The sequence below is a fragment of the Sesamum indicum genome, linkage group LG3, assembly GCF_026168435.1.
Source record: "Sesamum indicum cultivar Baizhima isolate 11 linkage group LG3, ASM2616843v1, whole genome shotgun sequence".
NCBI classification, from domain to species: domain Eukaryota; kingdom Viridiplantae; phylum Streptophyta; class Magnoliopsida; order Lamiales; family Pedaliaceae; genus Sesamum; species Sesamum indicum.
In genome coordinates, this window is record NC_142659.1 from 30,950,607 (window position 1) to 30,966,809 (window position 16,203).

General features: G+C 36.1%; 4 protein-coding genes across 5 annotated transcripts; 2 read left to right on the forward strand and 2 right to left on the reverse strand.

Moving 5' to 3' along the window:
* Positions 1 to 184: 184 nt before the first annotated feature.
* Positions 185 to 1,119, reverse strand: LOC105159490 (cold shock protein 2). Its single transcript, XM_011076568.3, has one exon. It carries the CDS (start codon positions 904 to 906, stop codon positions 382 to 384), a length of 525 nt encoding a protein of 174 aa, XP_011074870.1. The 5' UTR covers positions 907 to 1,119; the 3' UTR covers positions 185 to 381.
* A 2,454-nt stretch (positions 1,120 to 3,573) lies between these two features.
* Positions 3,574 to 5,059, forward strand: LOC105159609 (Pathogenesis-related thaumatin superfamily protein). 2 transcript variants are annotated; one of them, XM_088878512.1, is made up of 3 exons: positions 3,574 to 3,706; positions 3,875 to 4,541; positions 4,686 to 5,059. In XM_088878512.1, exons 1-3 carry the CDS (start codon positions 3,646 to 3,648, stop codon positions 4,819 to 4,821), a joined length of 864 nt encoding a protein of 287 aa, XP_088734638.1. In that variant the 5' UTR covers positions 3,574 to 3,645; the 3' UTR covers positions 4,822 to 5,059. The 2 variants fall into 2 exon arrangements, with proteins under 2 accessions (XP_088734638.1, XP_088734639.1); XM_088878513.1 differs by having other exon boundaries at positions 3,659 to 3,798.
* LOC105159491 (chaperone protein dnaJ A7A, chloroplastic) lies at positions 5,029 to 11,690 on the reverse strand. Its single transcript, XM_011076569.3, has 8 exons — positions 11,519 to 11,690; positions 10,609 to 10,723; positions 9,458 to 9,599; positions 9,064 to 9,121; positions 7,222 to 7,264; positions 6,403 to 6,451; positions 6,219 to 6,299; positions 5,029 to 6,074 (listed from the first exon to the last, which is right to left on the reverse strand). Exons 2-8 carry the CDS (start codon positions 10,713 to 10,715, stop codon positions 5,232 to 5,234), a joined length of 1,323 nt encoding a protein of 440 aa, XP_011074871.1. The 5' UTR covers positions 10,716 to 10,723; positions 11,519 to 11,690; the 3' UTR covers positions 5,029 to 5,231.
* A 134-nt stretch (positions 11,691 to 11,824) lies between these two features.
* Positions 11,825 to 13,736, forward strand: LOC105159492 (ubiquitin-fold modifier 1). Its single transcript, XM_011076570.3, has 4 exons — positions 11,825 to 12,000; positions 12,090 to 12,187; positions 12,539 to 12,571; positions 13,513 to 13,736. Exons 1-4 carry the CDS (start codon positions 11,840 to 11,842, stop codon positions 13,578 to 13,580), a joined length of 360 nt encoding a protein of 119 aa, XP_011074872.1. The 5' UTR covers positions 11,825 to 11,839; the 3' UTR covers positions 13,581 to 13,736.
* The last annotated feature ends 2,467 nt before the right edge of the window (positions 13,737 to 16,203 follow it).

Below are 16,203 nucleotides of genomic sequence, written 5' to 3' on the forward strand. Positions count from 1 at the left end.
TAAGTATTCCAAGATTATCGAGTTGATCATGTGCTTTAGTGGAAAGGAATTCCTAGGATACGAGAAAGATGAAATACTAATAAAAAAAATAAAAAAAACTTTGTAAAATCAATCAAGAATCAATAATAAGATCACAATTAAAGTTGGTATTTTCAAAGGAAAAAAGATCAACTGTTTCCGAGAATTTAAAAGAATAATTATGTGTATAAAGATGAGATGAATATATGATGGAGAAACAAGAAAATTAGAGAAGTGATGACATTATCATCATCCACTCTTCCTCTTGAAAAAAGAAAAAAAATGAAAATCACACCCAAGTAAACATTATGTAAGGAAACATTAATTCTGCTCATTGAAAAATGCACATGAATTTATAATCCATCAACTTTGCTCAACTGGACATTCTCTTGCAAGATGACCCACTTCTCCGCAATTATAACACTCTCTTCCGCCGCCGCCCCGACCTCTGCCACCGACGCGGCGTCCGTATCCCATATAACCACCATCTCCCCCACTGTCACGATAACAATCCCTAGCCAAATGGCCTATCCTCCCGCAATTGTAGCATTCAACTCCATCACCCCCACGGCCAACACCGCTGAATCTCCCGCCTCTACCACCCCTGTTATAACCATAACCACCACCACGACTCCCTCCACGTCGGCCGCCAGGTTTGTAACTTCTGGCTAGAATGACGACATCCACAGCTTTACTTCGTCCGTCTTCCCTACTATCGATCTTGAACTCCACCCTTTGCCCCTCCCGAAGAGTCCGAAAACCCTCCGTCTGGATCTCCGTTTGGTGTACAAAGAGATCATCCCCACCGTCATCCGGCGCGACGAAACCAAACCCCTTCTGCCCGCTAAACCATTTAACCGTCCCGATCGACCTCCCAGCATCCGCCATTGTAAGTATCAGAAATGACTATAAAAAGTTGGTAAGATTCTGAGAATCTCAGACTATCCAAAAAACAACAATGCTGTTGAAGTTGTTAGGTGGATGAGGTTCCGAAACGGGCGGCGTAGTAGCAGTGATGGAGGGGGAGTGAAGACTGAAGAAGCGATCTCACGGTGGAGCCGTTAATAGAAGATTGTTTGTGGGATCTATGGTTGAAAATTATTGGATACGTTATCCATTTTTTTGTATTTTTCTGTAAAAAATTGCTAATCTTTTATTGGTTGTGGATAAATATGTCTTTTTTGTTTTTCTTAAGAGCACTAGAATAGAATAGAGAACAAGTGCGTGTCGTGGGATGCTGCAGCTGGAACAACCAATTCCATCCAACCACAATAAAGATAGAGAGAGGAAAAGGGGTCTACCCTCCTACTGCGTTAACACCAAGCATTGTGTTGTCCTTACCTTTTTTTATTTTTTTTTTCAATTTTCTTTTTCTTTTTTATCTATTTATTTTTAAGATAAATTACAATAAATTCTCTTAAATTTTAATATAATTATAAATTAAAATTACAAATTTTTATATATGTATGACGGTTTGGCAAATTTGATCTTGTAAATGGGATTGATAATTTTAGTTCTTTATAGTTTAAATTTATAATAATTTTGGTCCTTTTTGCCAAAAGTGATCGAAAATTAACAAATCAAATTGCGACTTAGGGTTCGGCGTCCAAATGGATATCATTTATATAATTAACATTCTACGTAGATGCTAGCATGGCAAAAGGCGGGAAAGTCAATTGATGAGGAGGCCATCGGTTACCCACCACCTCACTGCCTGCACCCTCATCTTCCAACAAGTTTTCGATCTCATCAACCATCATTAAACTCATCGTCTGATCCTGATTCAGTCCTACAATGCGTGCTCCAATCAGAGTTCAAACATACCATCAATCACTGATTATAGTTTTGTTCTAAAATCTATATCTATTTTCTCTCTCTTCTTAATACGTCGTTGTTTGACCTATCAATCATTCAAAACCACAACAAATCAACTCCCCATTCTCTGGTGGGTCGATTGCACCTAAACCCATCTATTTTTATCCACTATCTAGTGGTTCTCTCCATTTTCATTTTCGCCGCTTTTTCGCCACTCCGCCACTATGTTTTCAATGTATCTTTGTTGTCATCGATCATCTCGTTGGAAGATTATCATCCATGTGTTCCCCTCCCTGCGGCACACATATCCCTCAAATCCTTTCCATCAACGACATTGTCCATGTCATGGTCATCTCATTGGCTAACTTACTAAAGTTTCTTCTTTGTTTGCCATGTTGATATCCACGTAGGATGCTGATTGTGTAAGTTATGTTTATTTGGACACCGAAATCCTAAAACCTAATTTGATTTGTTAATTTTCAACTATTTTTAGTTGGAATGACTAAAATTGTTATAAATTCTAAATTATAAAAGACTAAAATTGTCAGTTCCATTATTATGGGACCAATTTTGCCTTAACCCATACTATAGGACCAATTTTGCAATTTAACATAATTATAATTATCCCTATATTGTTTGAAAAAAATATAAATATCTTTAAAAATTATTTAACAAATATTCCTTGTAATGGCCTATTATAGGGAGATATTTGTTAGACGATCATCAATTTAAGAGGATATTTATAAATTTTCAAATAGTAAAGGAATATTTATAATTATGACAAATCTCATATAATTTCATTATAATTTACCCTGGTTTTTTTGTTATAGATGGGCATTTTTTTTTTTTTTTGTGTAATGTATTATAGATCCACAACGACTATTGTTATTAATAATTAGCAGAACATTAACGATGTATTGAACTTTTTTATTTCACACTTTAAATATCAATATATAAATTTTTTTGTTGAATAAAATAAATAATATTATTTTTTATACATATTATATATATTAAATAAAATAGAACTTGAAATAAAAATTTTAATTCAAGAGATAATTACACCACTCTCTTTTAAAGTTTGGTGTAATTATATATGGACTCTTATAGTTTGAAAAATTACACATAATATCCTTGATGTTTGCTTTATTTTTATGTAATAAATAAGCTACTTTATTAGTCAAAATTCATCAAATTTGCTGATACTAACAAAAAAAAAACATTTGATAAAATTCATATTTACCTTCAATTGATTATCTTAACTTAATATAAGTCAAATAAATCTTTCGTGACCAAATCACTCTTATAAATTTTTACACATTAATGGATGAGCCTATTTATTTGACTGAAGCGAACCTTAGGAATAATAGATATAATTTTTTAAATAAAAAAAAATAATGTATAATTATATTAAATTTAAAGAAAGAGGCGTACAGTGGAGTAGCGGAAGGCGGAAGATGGTATGGGAGGAGTATTGGGCTTGAGTTCCTTATGGGGCTAATTAGTTTGGAGTGTAGGCGGTTTGTTTTGTATGGGTTATTATTTGGAGTTGAAAAGGAAGCCCATATCTACTCAAGTAGTGAAGTGTGTGAGAAAGAATGGGAATCAAGTAATTAACTTCTAGGAATGATTCATGAAATAGGAAAAGAATGATTCTCTTCTTTTTACCAAGAAAACCAAGTCTTTTTCAAATGTATGGATTCAGGTTGCTCTTCCCCGCCTCTGCACGTATTCCTCCTCTATTCTTTCCCTACCTAGTTTCTCTGTATATATATGTATATATGATCAATATATTGTAATAAACCAGAATTGAATATGATGGCAACTCCTCTCACTAATTTTCCTCTACTTCTTACTTTACTTCTTTTTACAACAGGTACTGCTATTCAACTCACATTTGTTTTCTTCATCTAGGAAATATGCTTTTTATAGGACGTTATTTTCATGATGCCAATGGAAGGGCATTTGGTACGTTCATATTCTGTACGTAATTCTAAGAAATAAAGAAGCTTTTTAATTAGTTTGTTCCATGTACATTGTGCAGGCCCAAAACTCTCCGACTGTGCCAGAATTTTCACCATTGTAAACTACTGTAAGGAAACAATCTGGCCAGCCGTAACACCCGGCGAGAATTTCAACGGCGGTGGCTTCACTCTCAAACCCGGCCAGACCATCGTATTCACCGCCCCCGTCGGCTGGACCGGCCGCATTTGGGGTAGAACCGGCTGCAACTTCGACAGAAACGGCAACGGCTCATGCCAGACCGGCGCCTGCGGCACATCCTACAAGTGCAGCGCATCAGGGAAGCCACCGGCCTCCCTAGCTGAGTTCACGCTAGCCGCTCTCGACTTCTACGACGTCAGTCTAGTTGACGGGTTCAACTTGCCCATCGCGGTGACGCCCATCAATGGAAGGGGGAACTGCAGCGTCGCCGGTTGCGACACCGACTTACGGCCGAATTGCCCGACGGAGCTGGCGGTGAAAGGCAACGGAGGAAGGAACGTGGCTTGTAGAAGCGCGTGTGATGTGTTTAACACGGATGAGTATTGCTGTAGAGGGGTTTACGGGAATCCGGTCACTTGCCAACCAACGTTTTACTCGAAAAGATTCAAGCAAGCCTGCCCGGCGGCTTATAGTTATGCGTACGATGATCCCACCAGCATTTTTACGTGTTCGGGGACTGACTACGTTGTTTCCTTCTGCTCTTCCAGGTATAAACTGAATATCTTGAATTCGTCCTTTTTTTTCTTTAATTGATCAAATCATAATGGAATCGGGTCGAACGCACTATGCAGAAATTTTAAGCTAATTAATATGTATTGCGTTTGTGTACTGGTGTTGGTGAAATATTGCAGGAAGCAACCTGTGTGTACATATCACAACAACAGATTGATGTGCGGAGGATCAACGGGATTGACAGCAATAGGTGGGAAGTGGGGGATGATGGCTCTTGCTTTGATCATCACGACTGCTCTATCCAATATTTGTTGATCACTGAATACAACATATCCAGTTCTTTCAGAGCAGAAGTTGGTGTGCTAGTTTTTTGAGCCAATTCAATCCATAAGGGAAAACCCCAGAGATTCATTCAAGTATAAACATTTATTCCGAAAGAAATGTTCATTTCTATTTTTAAATCGAGTAGCATAAAAGTGTAGCTGCAAATTCATTTGTAGTTTTATAATCAAGAAAGATACAGAAAATAGAAAAAGTATGGATCTTTCTGGTTCGTTAATGTGACATGATATTAATCCCAAAATTTGGAAGGCTACTTTTAGCCTTGTATGGATTGACCGATGGATCAATGTGAAGAGCAATGCCTATGATTTTACAGATTCAGCATCTACTACTGAAGCATGAAAATATGCAAATAATAAAGCTAGAGAAGCAGTCATTCCCACCTATCTCCTACTACTAGAAGCCTTGGCCTTGTTTAAGTTGGCAAGTTCTTCAATGAGCTTCCTCTCCTCGCCGCTTACTCGTTTTGGGATCTCAACTTGCACTTTAACCAACTGGTCACCCCTCATATTGCTTTTGTTCAGAAAAGGAACGCCTTTTTTCGCCATAACTAAGGTTGTTCCAGGTTGGGTGCCAGATGGAATTTTGAGGTCCACCATCCCATCTACTGTTGGTACCTTTACTGTTGTTCCTAAAATGGCATCTGTGTAAGAAACCTTGCAAGTGTAGAGGATGTTGGTGTCGTCCCGTTTCAGAACAGGATCAGGACGAACTTCTATGATGACGAAAAGATCTCCAGGAGGGCCCCCTCTCTGGCCAGCATTTCCTTCTGAACGGACCCTCAATCGGCTTCCAGAATCTACCCCAGCTGGAACTTTCAAGGTAATACGTTTTGACTTCCTTACTCGGCCTTCCCCACCACATGTATTGCAAGGACTAGATATTTCTCCAGCTCCACCACAAGTCGAACACGTTGTGACTTGTTGAAAGACACCAAGAGGACTTCTTGCTGATGATACAACTTGCCCTTGACCACCACACGTGTTGCATTTAGATGGCTTTGTTCCTGGTTTGGCCCCTGATCCATCACATGTGCTGCAGCTTTCAAGGCGAATTATTTCGATCTCCTTCTCAACGCCAAATACAGCTTCTTTGAAATTCAGAACCAGATTATAGATTTGATCTTCACCTTCTGTAGCTCGGTTGCGAGAGCCTCTTCCTCCCATGCCCATGCCACCCATTCCTTCAAATAGTGACTCAAATATATCGAATGGGTTGTTAAAATCCTGTGGTTAGAAGCAGCAGATGTCAGACTACATGCCCTAAGAAGATACGACTACACAGGAACCAGTGCTTTTATTTTTCTCATTTAATTTATTATTCCTCTTATCAAATGACATCCAATTTCCTGTTGTAGCAGAAAGACTTACCCCCATACCCATGCCAGCACCTTTAAGCCCAGCCTCCCCATACTTGTCATATATGGAACGTTTCTCATCATCTGATAAAACCTGTTATAAGTCTCTAATCATTTAGTAAAATCCTCATGCCATCACTAGCATGCTAGACAAACAAAGTAAACCAGGTAAATGCTATAAGGATCTGAAATTCTACCTCGTAAGCATTACTAATTTCCTTGAACTTTTGTTCTGCTTCAGGTTCTCTGCATTTGAGATATCATATTTTCAAAATGGTATTTTAAAATGGCCGCGGTATATAAAGGCATAACTTGAAAGAGCTCGCATATGTTCCCAGTCACATTGATGAAGATTTTACAGACTTTTGTATATGGTTAGTGCATCTAACTTCCTACGTGATGAAGGTTGTTTACACAGATTTAAAAAGAGCAGAGTTATGGGTAGTATTATCTTAAGGCGAAACATTCTTCCAGCAAGATAACGGCAATGTTAATGTCTTCCAATCAACTATTCCATCAAAACCCTGCTTCTAGTGATACTTGATTCTCTTCCTAGGATGAGGTGAGATCCCCAGAAAATCATTTGAGAAATTACAAGAGAATAAACAACCAATTTTTTTCCATAAGATACTCGTCTCATCAGGAAGGATGAATGAAAGTGCAGTTTCTTGTTACATAAGTTAGAAATGGCAAGTTGGCAACTGCTTAAGAAGTCAATTTTGAAAACGAATGTTTTAGCATCTGTTCTAATATTTCATTTACAGTTTAATTCAGTACGTTCAGTACTTATTCTTCCTTGAAAGTGGTCCAGGAAATGCCAACCGTGAATAGCATATTCAATTATTATTATTATTTAATAGCATATTAGCATATTCAATTATTGGTTGAGCATCGATATGGGAACAGCAGAAGTGCTTATTTAAACAAAAAAATGAAGACTGAAATAACAGCAACCAAACAAAGATCAACCAAGCACTTGAAAGCCAAATAAATACCAGTGTCGTATAATCACTTACTTGTTCACATCTGGATGATAGCTCCTAGCAAGCTTTCGGTATGCTGAAGAAGAAAGTAATAAACAAATGAAGTTCAATTCAGATTCTTATATTTCGTCAATCAGGGATTGCAATTATCATGAGGGTTGAGAAAGGAAGACAATTTGAAATAGCACCAGCGAGGAACATAGAACAAGATAAGTTTGATTTATTCAAATGGAACCGTGCAAATACACTAATAAGGTCATGAACTTATCATGCATGAATAACTTGAAGTTAGCCTCTAACTTTTCAAGACACATTGTACAAAATGCAGGGACAATGGTTAAGAAGAAGAGAAACAGAAATGAAAATGACCCAAAGAACTCGTATCTGCAACACGCAGCCGGCCCAAATTTTAAAATCAAGAATTTGTTGGTTCAGAAACTATAAAAAAGTTTCCCTGTAATAAAACCACAGAAGTAAATATTCAAGGAAACCTGATGCTCGAAAGAATTATTGAGAACGAGAGCAACTAATTAAGGTAGATAGAGAAACATTAACAATACAACATGAAGAGCGAAGACAGTAAAGATGCATAGACAACATGCTCCATTCAGAGTATCTGAATGGTGATTCTCAAGGTGAAGAGTGATCAGTGTTTGTGAGTGTTTTTAAAAAAACGTTTTTTAGCTTCTGCACTTTTGAGTGTTTGGGATCCAACTTCGGCTTTTAAAACAGCTATGAAAAGCGCTTCCAAGCCAAAAGTTAGAAGCACCTTGGAGGGTGCTTTTAGCTTCTTTGGCTTTTTTGTAAATAAATCCAACTTTACTTTTTACTACTATACCCTAATAATCTTAATCAACTTTACCATTTTAATTTATTTTTAAAATTGTATATATAAAGTTGACATTGGAGTTTTCAAATAATTTGAATAATTTAATAATAATTAAATTTACACTTTCACATATTTACTACTTTAAAATTTTTATATTTATTTGCTATATCATCTAAATATATTATTTCGTTCAGATATTATTATTTGATTAATTAATAACATATATATATTTTTTTGGCAATCATGCAAGTTAATCAACAATTATATTACTTAGTAGCAGCATTATTTTATTAAATATATACTTTTTAATATTTTTAAAAAATTAAACATGAAATATACTAAGCGAAATAAAATTTATTATTTTTTGTGAAAAAATAATTAAATAACAAGTGCAATAATAAACAAAAGATAGCATCTTTAGGGACACGGTCTTTAATCAATTAAATTTATTTTTAACACTATCCAATTTAACTTTTATCTGCTTTTCACCTTTTTCACAAATAATACCCACTTTTAATTCTGCTAAAACTTTCAACTTTCTATACTAAAATCTCTTCTCTAAAAGTAGGAGTTTTTGCAAACACTCCCTCAGTGCATCAAGTAAATAGCATGGTGAAGCCAGAGATGCTACAATTTGATAGCTTCTGAAAATGGCATCACAACCCGAAGTGCAGCCAGATTTCTTGCAAATGAAATGTACGGGAACCAATTTGTCTTCACAAGTAATATGTATGATCCAATTAATAAAAAACCACTGATGCACCTGCTGAAACATAAAAACAAAGGTCCAGAATATTCTCACATTTGTGGCTCCCTGGAGGAGAAAAGACCATAGATGTCTAGGGAGGGAATGAAGAACCAACAAGTAGAGCATTTCTAGAATGAATTAAGCTAGAAAGCCAACAGCATGTAGCATGTTGAGCACTAAATCAATATGATGTGCTTTCCTACGAAGTCAAAGCTCAAGTCGAGCTTCACCAACATTGAGTCAGTGAGATAAAGAAGCACAATAGTTGAGAATGGAAAAGAGTCAAGCTAATACTAACCGCTTTTGATCTCTGACTTGCTTGCACTTTTAGACACACCCAGCACAGAATAGTAATCCTGTATGTAAAAAGTTGCAAATGCATATTTAGATATGTGGAAGGCAGGACAAATTGGAGGAAAATTTACTTGTTTCTCTAGAGAATGAAAGAATGCTCCAACAGTGTTGTAGTAGGATAGCTGCGCTACTAGACTCTAAAGATCTTGCCCTCAGTAGGCAAGTGTGAGCATCTTTGGTGTTTCTTTAGTTCTTTTTCCCCCTTTTCCATCAGCCATTTATTAGTATAATAAATATATGTGTTTGTGTGTGTGTGCACGCCCGGGTGACTATTAAAAATGCACTAGAAGATGGCGAAGAAAATTTCTAAACAACAACAGAGTCCAAAAGTATCTTACTTTATCAGCTCTAACAATAAGACGAGCTCGTCTCCTTTGGCATGAATTGATATATGAACCAGAACTGTAAAGCACATTCAAGGATTTTGGAGAGAAAAATGTTGAACTTTGTGATGCCAGTGACTTGATCCTGCTCGATGCACTGGTCGCAACAAAACAATAAGATAAGTGATAGAATTTATGCCTGTACATTTAACAACTTTTTGAGGAACTTTGAGCAATGGGAGAGTGATTACAAATACGAATTTGATTCTGCATGAAATGAGAACAAGAATGATAGGGAAACAGTAAACAAGAGAGCATAGACATGAAGAGAAGTCCATCCAAAATCCAAACTACACACAATTAGTGATCCACAACCTTGCATAAGGAAGTCCTAACACAAAGTATATCATTTCCCATGCAAGAAATCAGAAGATGCTCTAACGACCTTCACATATATTGACTCTCTTAAAATAGGAAAATAAAGAAAGAGAAAGAGAAACATAGTGAGAGTAAGAGTAGATAAAACTTAATGTGCAAAAAGAAAGAATGCTACTGAAAAGTAAACTTGCTTTATGTCTTGTCCGAGTGCATCTGCATGTGTGTTTACATAACAATAAGATGCAAAGGCGAATGCATGCAAGATACAGATTGAAAAACAGAGAGAGGGGGGGAAGCCGGATGTGTTTGGGAAAAGTTAGGGAGAGAAAGAAATCCATATAGATTAAAGTAAAAGAGCAGATACTAGGCCAAGAACGAGCTTCTTTTTGGCCATGGATTTACTACGATCACGTAAATTCGTAACTTATAAAATGTTGATAGTATTGCAACCTAGACAACTAATTAATTGCGATGACCAAAAGTGACACAGATAACATATGCTATAATTAATCTTATCCTATTTCTACATATTCCCAACAAACCCCACGTGTTACGAAAGACAAGCAAAAGCTACAGGCACTTGGAAAATAAACATGCTAAACAACAAAAGAAAAGGTGAGCCATTAAACCAGCATAAAACTGCCAAAGACCCAACCAGTAAAGCATAAATTTCCCAATATAGAAGTCAACATCCGAAAACAGGAATGGTATCACAAATTGCAGGCATTTGAAAGATGAAAAAGCCCCAAAGTAAGAAAATTTCAAGGAAGATTCCTGGAAATCCCTACCCATGCGGAGATGTCGATAGCCTTTTTGTAATAGAGGATCTTGGTAAGAATTGAGGCTGAACTCCCAACCAGGTCATCCGTATACTTCCACAAGGTAAGATCGCCATCCAATGCGCTGCTCATTGGGAATAAAAAGATGAGAGATGTGATTTTTCGCAAAATATTACAACTGCAGTCACTTAAATATAGAAGCCAAGCAATACAATATACAACTAAATACATAATTAAATCTTGCTTATAAAGTATAATTTTTCAAGAAAACAAAAGCATTGTACAATTTTATGAATACTATTCACAGACAAGGCTGAAAAAACTGAAACAGCTAAGTTATTGCAACATAATAGTGCATGAGCTGTAAAATAAACTATTTCAGAAAACTTTAAATTGTAGTTATATGCTAAGCACACAGACTTTCATACTCAGGATAAATTAGACCCAATGCCTATAAAAATTTATGTAGATTCCAATATCAGAAGATCTTAGTTGCCAAATTAGATTAGTTTTTCAAACTAACCTCATACAATGTTGCAAAAAGATCGGACCTGGTAGCCCATATGAATATTGATCAGTTAGAGCTAGAAAGTAAAGAACATTTGACGAAAGATTTAACCTTTCTTTTACGTTGAAATGGTCTCCCAATTAATCACCTTATATTCCTTTCTTTCTGAACTTCTAAAACCCAGTTTGCCAAAACTCTTTTCGCATTTTTCTACTTTGCTTTCACGAAACACCTCACATTACTGAAGTAAACCAATAGGGGCTTTTGCCCCAGTACTGACTGTTTCTGCTATATCTCTAAATCCCATTTCAAGATTGCGGCTTTTTTCATCTTACCATGAATGTTTTGCGTGTGACTGTGTGGTTGTATGTAAAAAGTAGAAAATAGACATTAACGAATGAAAATTTGTACCTTGTAACACCTTTGGATTCAAAGATGGAATCAAAGCAGATTGTTGGGAAATTGGAGCTAACTAGAATGTGGAAGAAGACTGTAGAGAAAGGGGCTAAGGGGTTAGCAAATCGGGCTCCCCGTTTTCTAATATCAGGCGGGTCGGATTGACTTGGATTCGGAAAAATGGGTTCTTGGGCCAATACTCATAATAAAGTTGTGTTCTTTTTTTCTTTTCCAGTGTTATTATTCCCAAATAAAAACAGAAAGGGCCTCGAATGAAAACGTGGCTGTCTTTGTTTGGTATTTAGCTGTATCCTCGCGTATGTATAAAGCAGCTACATGTATAAATACCACAATTTACATTCCTCTCTAAGCCCAGAAAAAGAAGAAATACAAACAGAAAATTTGAACCGGAAAAACATGGCAAGCGGTGGCGCCGGCGGAGGAAAGGTGTCGTTCAAAGTCACCCTTACTTCTGATCCCAAGCTCCCTTTCAAAGTGTAAGTGCTCTTCCGATTTTTGGTGTCAGTGATCTTTTCATCTTCTAAATATGCATATCCACATTCTTTTGTCGAAAATTGAAAAACAGATTTAGCGTGCCAGAGGCAGCTCCATTTACAGCAGTTCTAAAATTTGCTGCGGAGGAATTCAAGGTGCCTCCTCAAACAAGTGCCATCATCACAAACGGTAGGTGACCTTTTTCTCTTTTCTTTTTCTTTCCTTTGGGGATATGCAATTGCTTAAATTTTGATTTTTATTTCTGGATTTTACAATTGGGTTTCGCAATGGATTTATTTCTTATTCTTTTTCCAGAAAACTTTAAAGTTTGATCTTTTCTGCCCCTTCTCCTTTTGGCGTTGGATGATGAGATTTACGTCAGGACTGTGGAGATGATATTCTTAAATTTTGAGTTTGCTTTATCAATTTGGAGGTCTAATTGGGATCAGTTATTATGGAAGAAAAGAGAACTTAAGAAGTTCTAATTTGCTATTCTTGGTTTTTCGGCATTTGACTGTTTAATGATTATTGTTTATGCAGATGGCGTGGGAATTAATCCTCAACAAAGTGCAGGTATTTTGGTTTCTACTTATTTTCTTCGTCTAGTTTTTAGTTTACTTTGTTGTTCTCATTGTGAATTGTCACTCTGTGAGGTATATCATATGCATGAATTGGATTACAAAGATGATACTGTTTGTTGGCTGCTAGAAAAATTTATTCCCTCTGTTTGAATTTCATATATGTTCTGCATACACCATACTCCAACAACGACATTAATAGTACTTTAAGGAGTACCTTTATGTTTTTCTCTGCATATGCTCTTGTTAGCAGTAGTGAGCGTAAACCATAGAGTCTTAAGTAGTAGATATTATATTCTGGAGTTAATTGCATACTTATGTAATATATTCTTGTTTATGCTTTCAAGTGTTTCTTTAACTAGCTCATGAAGATAACATGTTACCTTTTCGACTTCAAGAAGTCATGGCCTCTTGCAGATCTAAGTGCTTGTATCTTCAGCTTTCTGCATGAATCATTATTTCCGCAGAATTGTGGGCTTGCACTAATAAATGTGTGCCACTTTTTGTAAATTTGGAAGTTCAATGGATGAGATGACGAATAATCTAAAAAAAAAAATTAGCTACTTTGTTGCTCACTTATCAAGAAAGTACACAAGTATGTGATCATATAATTTTGTCCCCAAGAATTAAACGTCAAATGCATTACTAATTCTCAATCACAGTAAGATTCTGTTCTACTCTTCTCCTACTTGGATTGTTATCTTTAAATTAAGACCTATTCCACCGAAAAGAAAGCAATCTGAATAATCGGTTAAACAGGATATAACTGGCTCCCAAGTTAAGTGTTTTTTTAACATGTTAGGACTTTTGGCGCTTTAGTTTGTAGTTGCCATCTGGTGCTCCTGGAAGTTGGTATGCTGCACTCGTGTTTTCTTATTCTAATGCTTGATTGGTGGATTTGCAACTCTGACACACATAATTGAATGGATTTCTCAGGAAACGTCTTTCTTAAACATGGCTCAGAATTGCGCTTGATTCCTCGTGACAGAGTTGGTTCTTATTAGGTGTCCCTTTGAGGTCCAGTTGCAGATGGGTTTTTCTCCATCTAAATTTAAACATGTATTTGTTCATCCCTAATTTGCTGAGCACTTGGCAGTTACTGAAATGAATGATGATGTGGTGAAATGAATTTCAATTTAAGAGGGAAGAGAATTAGCCCACTCGCTTCTGATTGCGATGCTGTGTTGATTTCAGTCATTTTTTGCTTTACCATTTCCCATCTTCCTTTTGCTGTTGGTTTTATGAAGTTAACTCTACATGATATGTCACTGCACTCTTTCTCTCTCTTTCTCTCTTACATCACACGTTACACGAGTAGAGGATCATGACTGAAGACAAGGTCAGTTGATTATCGATTGGACAAATTCTTGAGGGTTATTTTCTTGACTTTCCTTCTTAGTGATCAAGGGCCAATCAAACAAAGGGGTGTTTACCAAAAAAACAATAAAAATATCAGGACATTAAGTCAGCAACCTAAACTATGGGTACAGAGGAGACCTAAACTGTAACTGTTTCAAAACAAATACCAGGTTATGCTCAACTATAAATCCACAAGTGATACCACAACTGATATATCATAAGTTTATACATATATCAGTTCTTCTGTACACCCAACTCAGGGATATCATCATATATAGCTAGATGGAGTGCAGGACCATCAAAATAACTCTTGTTTCTGCTGATAGCCTTCCAGATGTCAGATCTTTAGGACGAATGAAGGTGTACGCCAAGGTTTCAATCCGAGGAGAATCAAGAACCAGCAAGAAAACCCCAGCTGACATGGAAGGAAAAACCAATCCTAGATGGAATTTCCCGGTAGAGTACACAATAAGCGAGTCAACAGTTCGTCAACCAGGCATAAGAATTGCCATCAAACTTTACTGCAAGAGAACTTTAGGGAGGGACAGATTTGTAGGCGAAGTGAGCATACCGGTAAAGAGTCTTTTTGACATGGGGCTTAAGGCTAATAAGATTTTGAGCTACCAAGTGGGTGGAACTGCTGAGGGGAGACTCAATATTTTGTACAGTTTTGGTGAAAAGGTTTTGGTTCGTAAGCCTTCCGGTTGGAAGAATGCAGTTGGGGTTGGTTTCTTGGTGTTGCTAGGAGGAGCACTACTGTTATTAGGAGATAAATGTAGTGACGATGATGATGATGAATCTGGTGATGTCCCGGCCTTGCCGGTTTCCAGGGATGTTCATATCGTTCAACATGATGATGGTGATGAGGACGAGGATGGTGATGTTTTCTACGATGTCTGGTGATTCAGGAGACAAAAACAAGAAGTTCTTTCATGGGAGATGAATTTCTCTTTCTTAAGGGGATTTGCTTGCAGTCTTGACATGGATTTTAGCTTCGTCTGTTCTCTTTTTTGTTGGGTTTCTCTTCTTTTTCTTTTTTTCTGTTTTCTTTCTGATGTGTTGAATGTGAGCTATGAACCGTAATTGTAATTTTCTTTTAATTTTTATGTAAATAAAAATACATTGAACATTCTTCATTTTCTTCCTGAGGATTTTATGTTGTAATTGACATAATAGGGTACTAATTTGTAACAATAAAATGGTCTAAAATTTGAATGCAATTACGTATTAATCCATAAATTAGATTTTGAAAAATTCGAAAAGTTACTTTTGTCCCACATAGGCATATAATGGGAAAATGTTAGGTTTTACACTCATTTTATGTCCCACATTGCAAGTTTATTATAAAAATAAATTTCTTATGTTAATTTCAATATCAAAATTGTGTATGAGGTGTTATGAAAATTAGATTGAACATGGAGTTGCCTCACTTGCGTGTTGTTGCTTGCCCTAGTGGTTGTGTTTTTAGTCTCAAGATATGACAACTCATAACACAATTCACAAGCTCTCTCTAATTTTGCTCTCAATTTCCAATCGAGATTTGAGCTTTATTTCAGTAAAGTTTTTATTGTTGGTCGAAGTGTTTATTAGTACAAGTGCAATACTAAACGAACGACAACTGTCTTATTTTGGAAAAAATTGCGTAGTACCCGATGCACTTAAGACAGGGCGTATAATTTTTTTAAAACAAGCATAACTATTATGCAATTAGGTTAGTTTGCAATTTTGAACTAAGAGTTATTACGATACAACTCCCACTGTAAGTCCTCGATTTAATTTTTTTGTAAAAAACAACATATTTAAATTTTATTTTTTTCAATGTATTTGTGTTTATTTTTTATTTCAAAAACTATTATTATATTTAATTATTATTTCAAAACGGTAATTGGCTTGTTGGTGATACATTTTGATCCAAATAATTTCAACTCATGAAGATATATGATTGGGTTTATTCTCTGCTTCATAATTTAGAGTTGTAGCCATCTAGACAAGACATCTTATGGTCTTTTTTTTTTATGTTTTCAGGATATGAAGTGGCCATCATCTTTAAATATTGAAATTACTTCACTCTCAAAGTTTTACTTTTTATTTCACTTGACTTGCCTCCCAGAGAATGTACCCACATTGGATGGCAAATTCTACACCGAATTTGACTTGATTCAATCTAAATTAATTATACGGTAAGTGTAATACATTTGTTATAATAGTGATTTAAGAATAAATAGTAATTTTGGTCTCCAAAAAATACAACATTAAACATACGATATT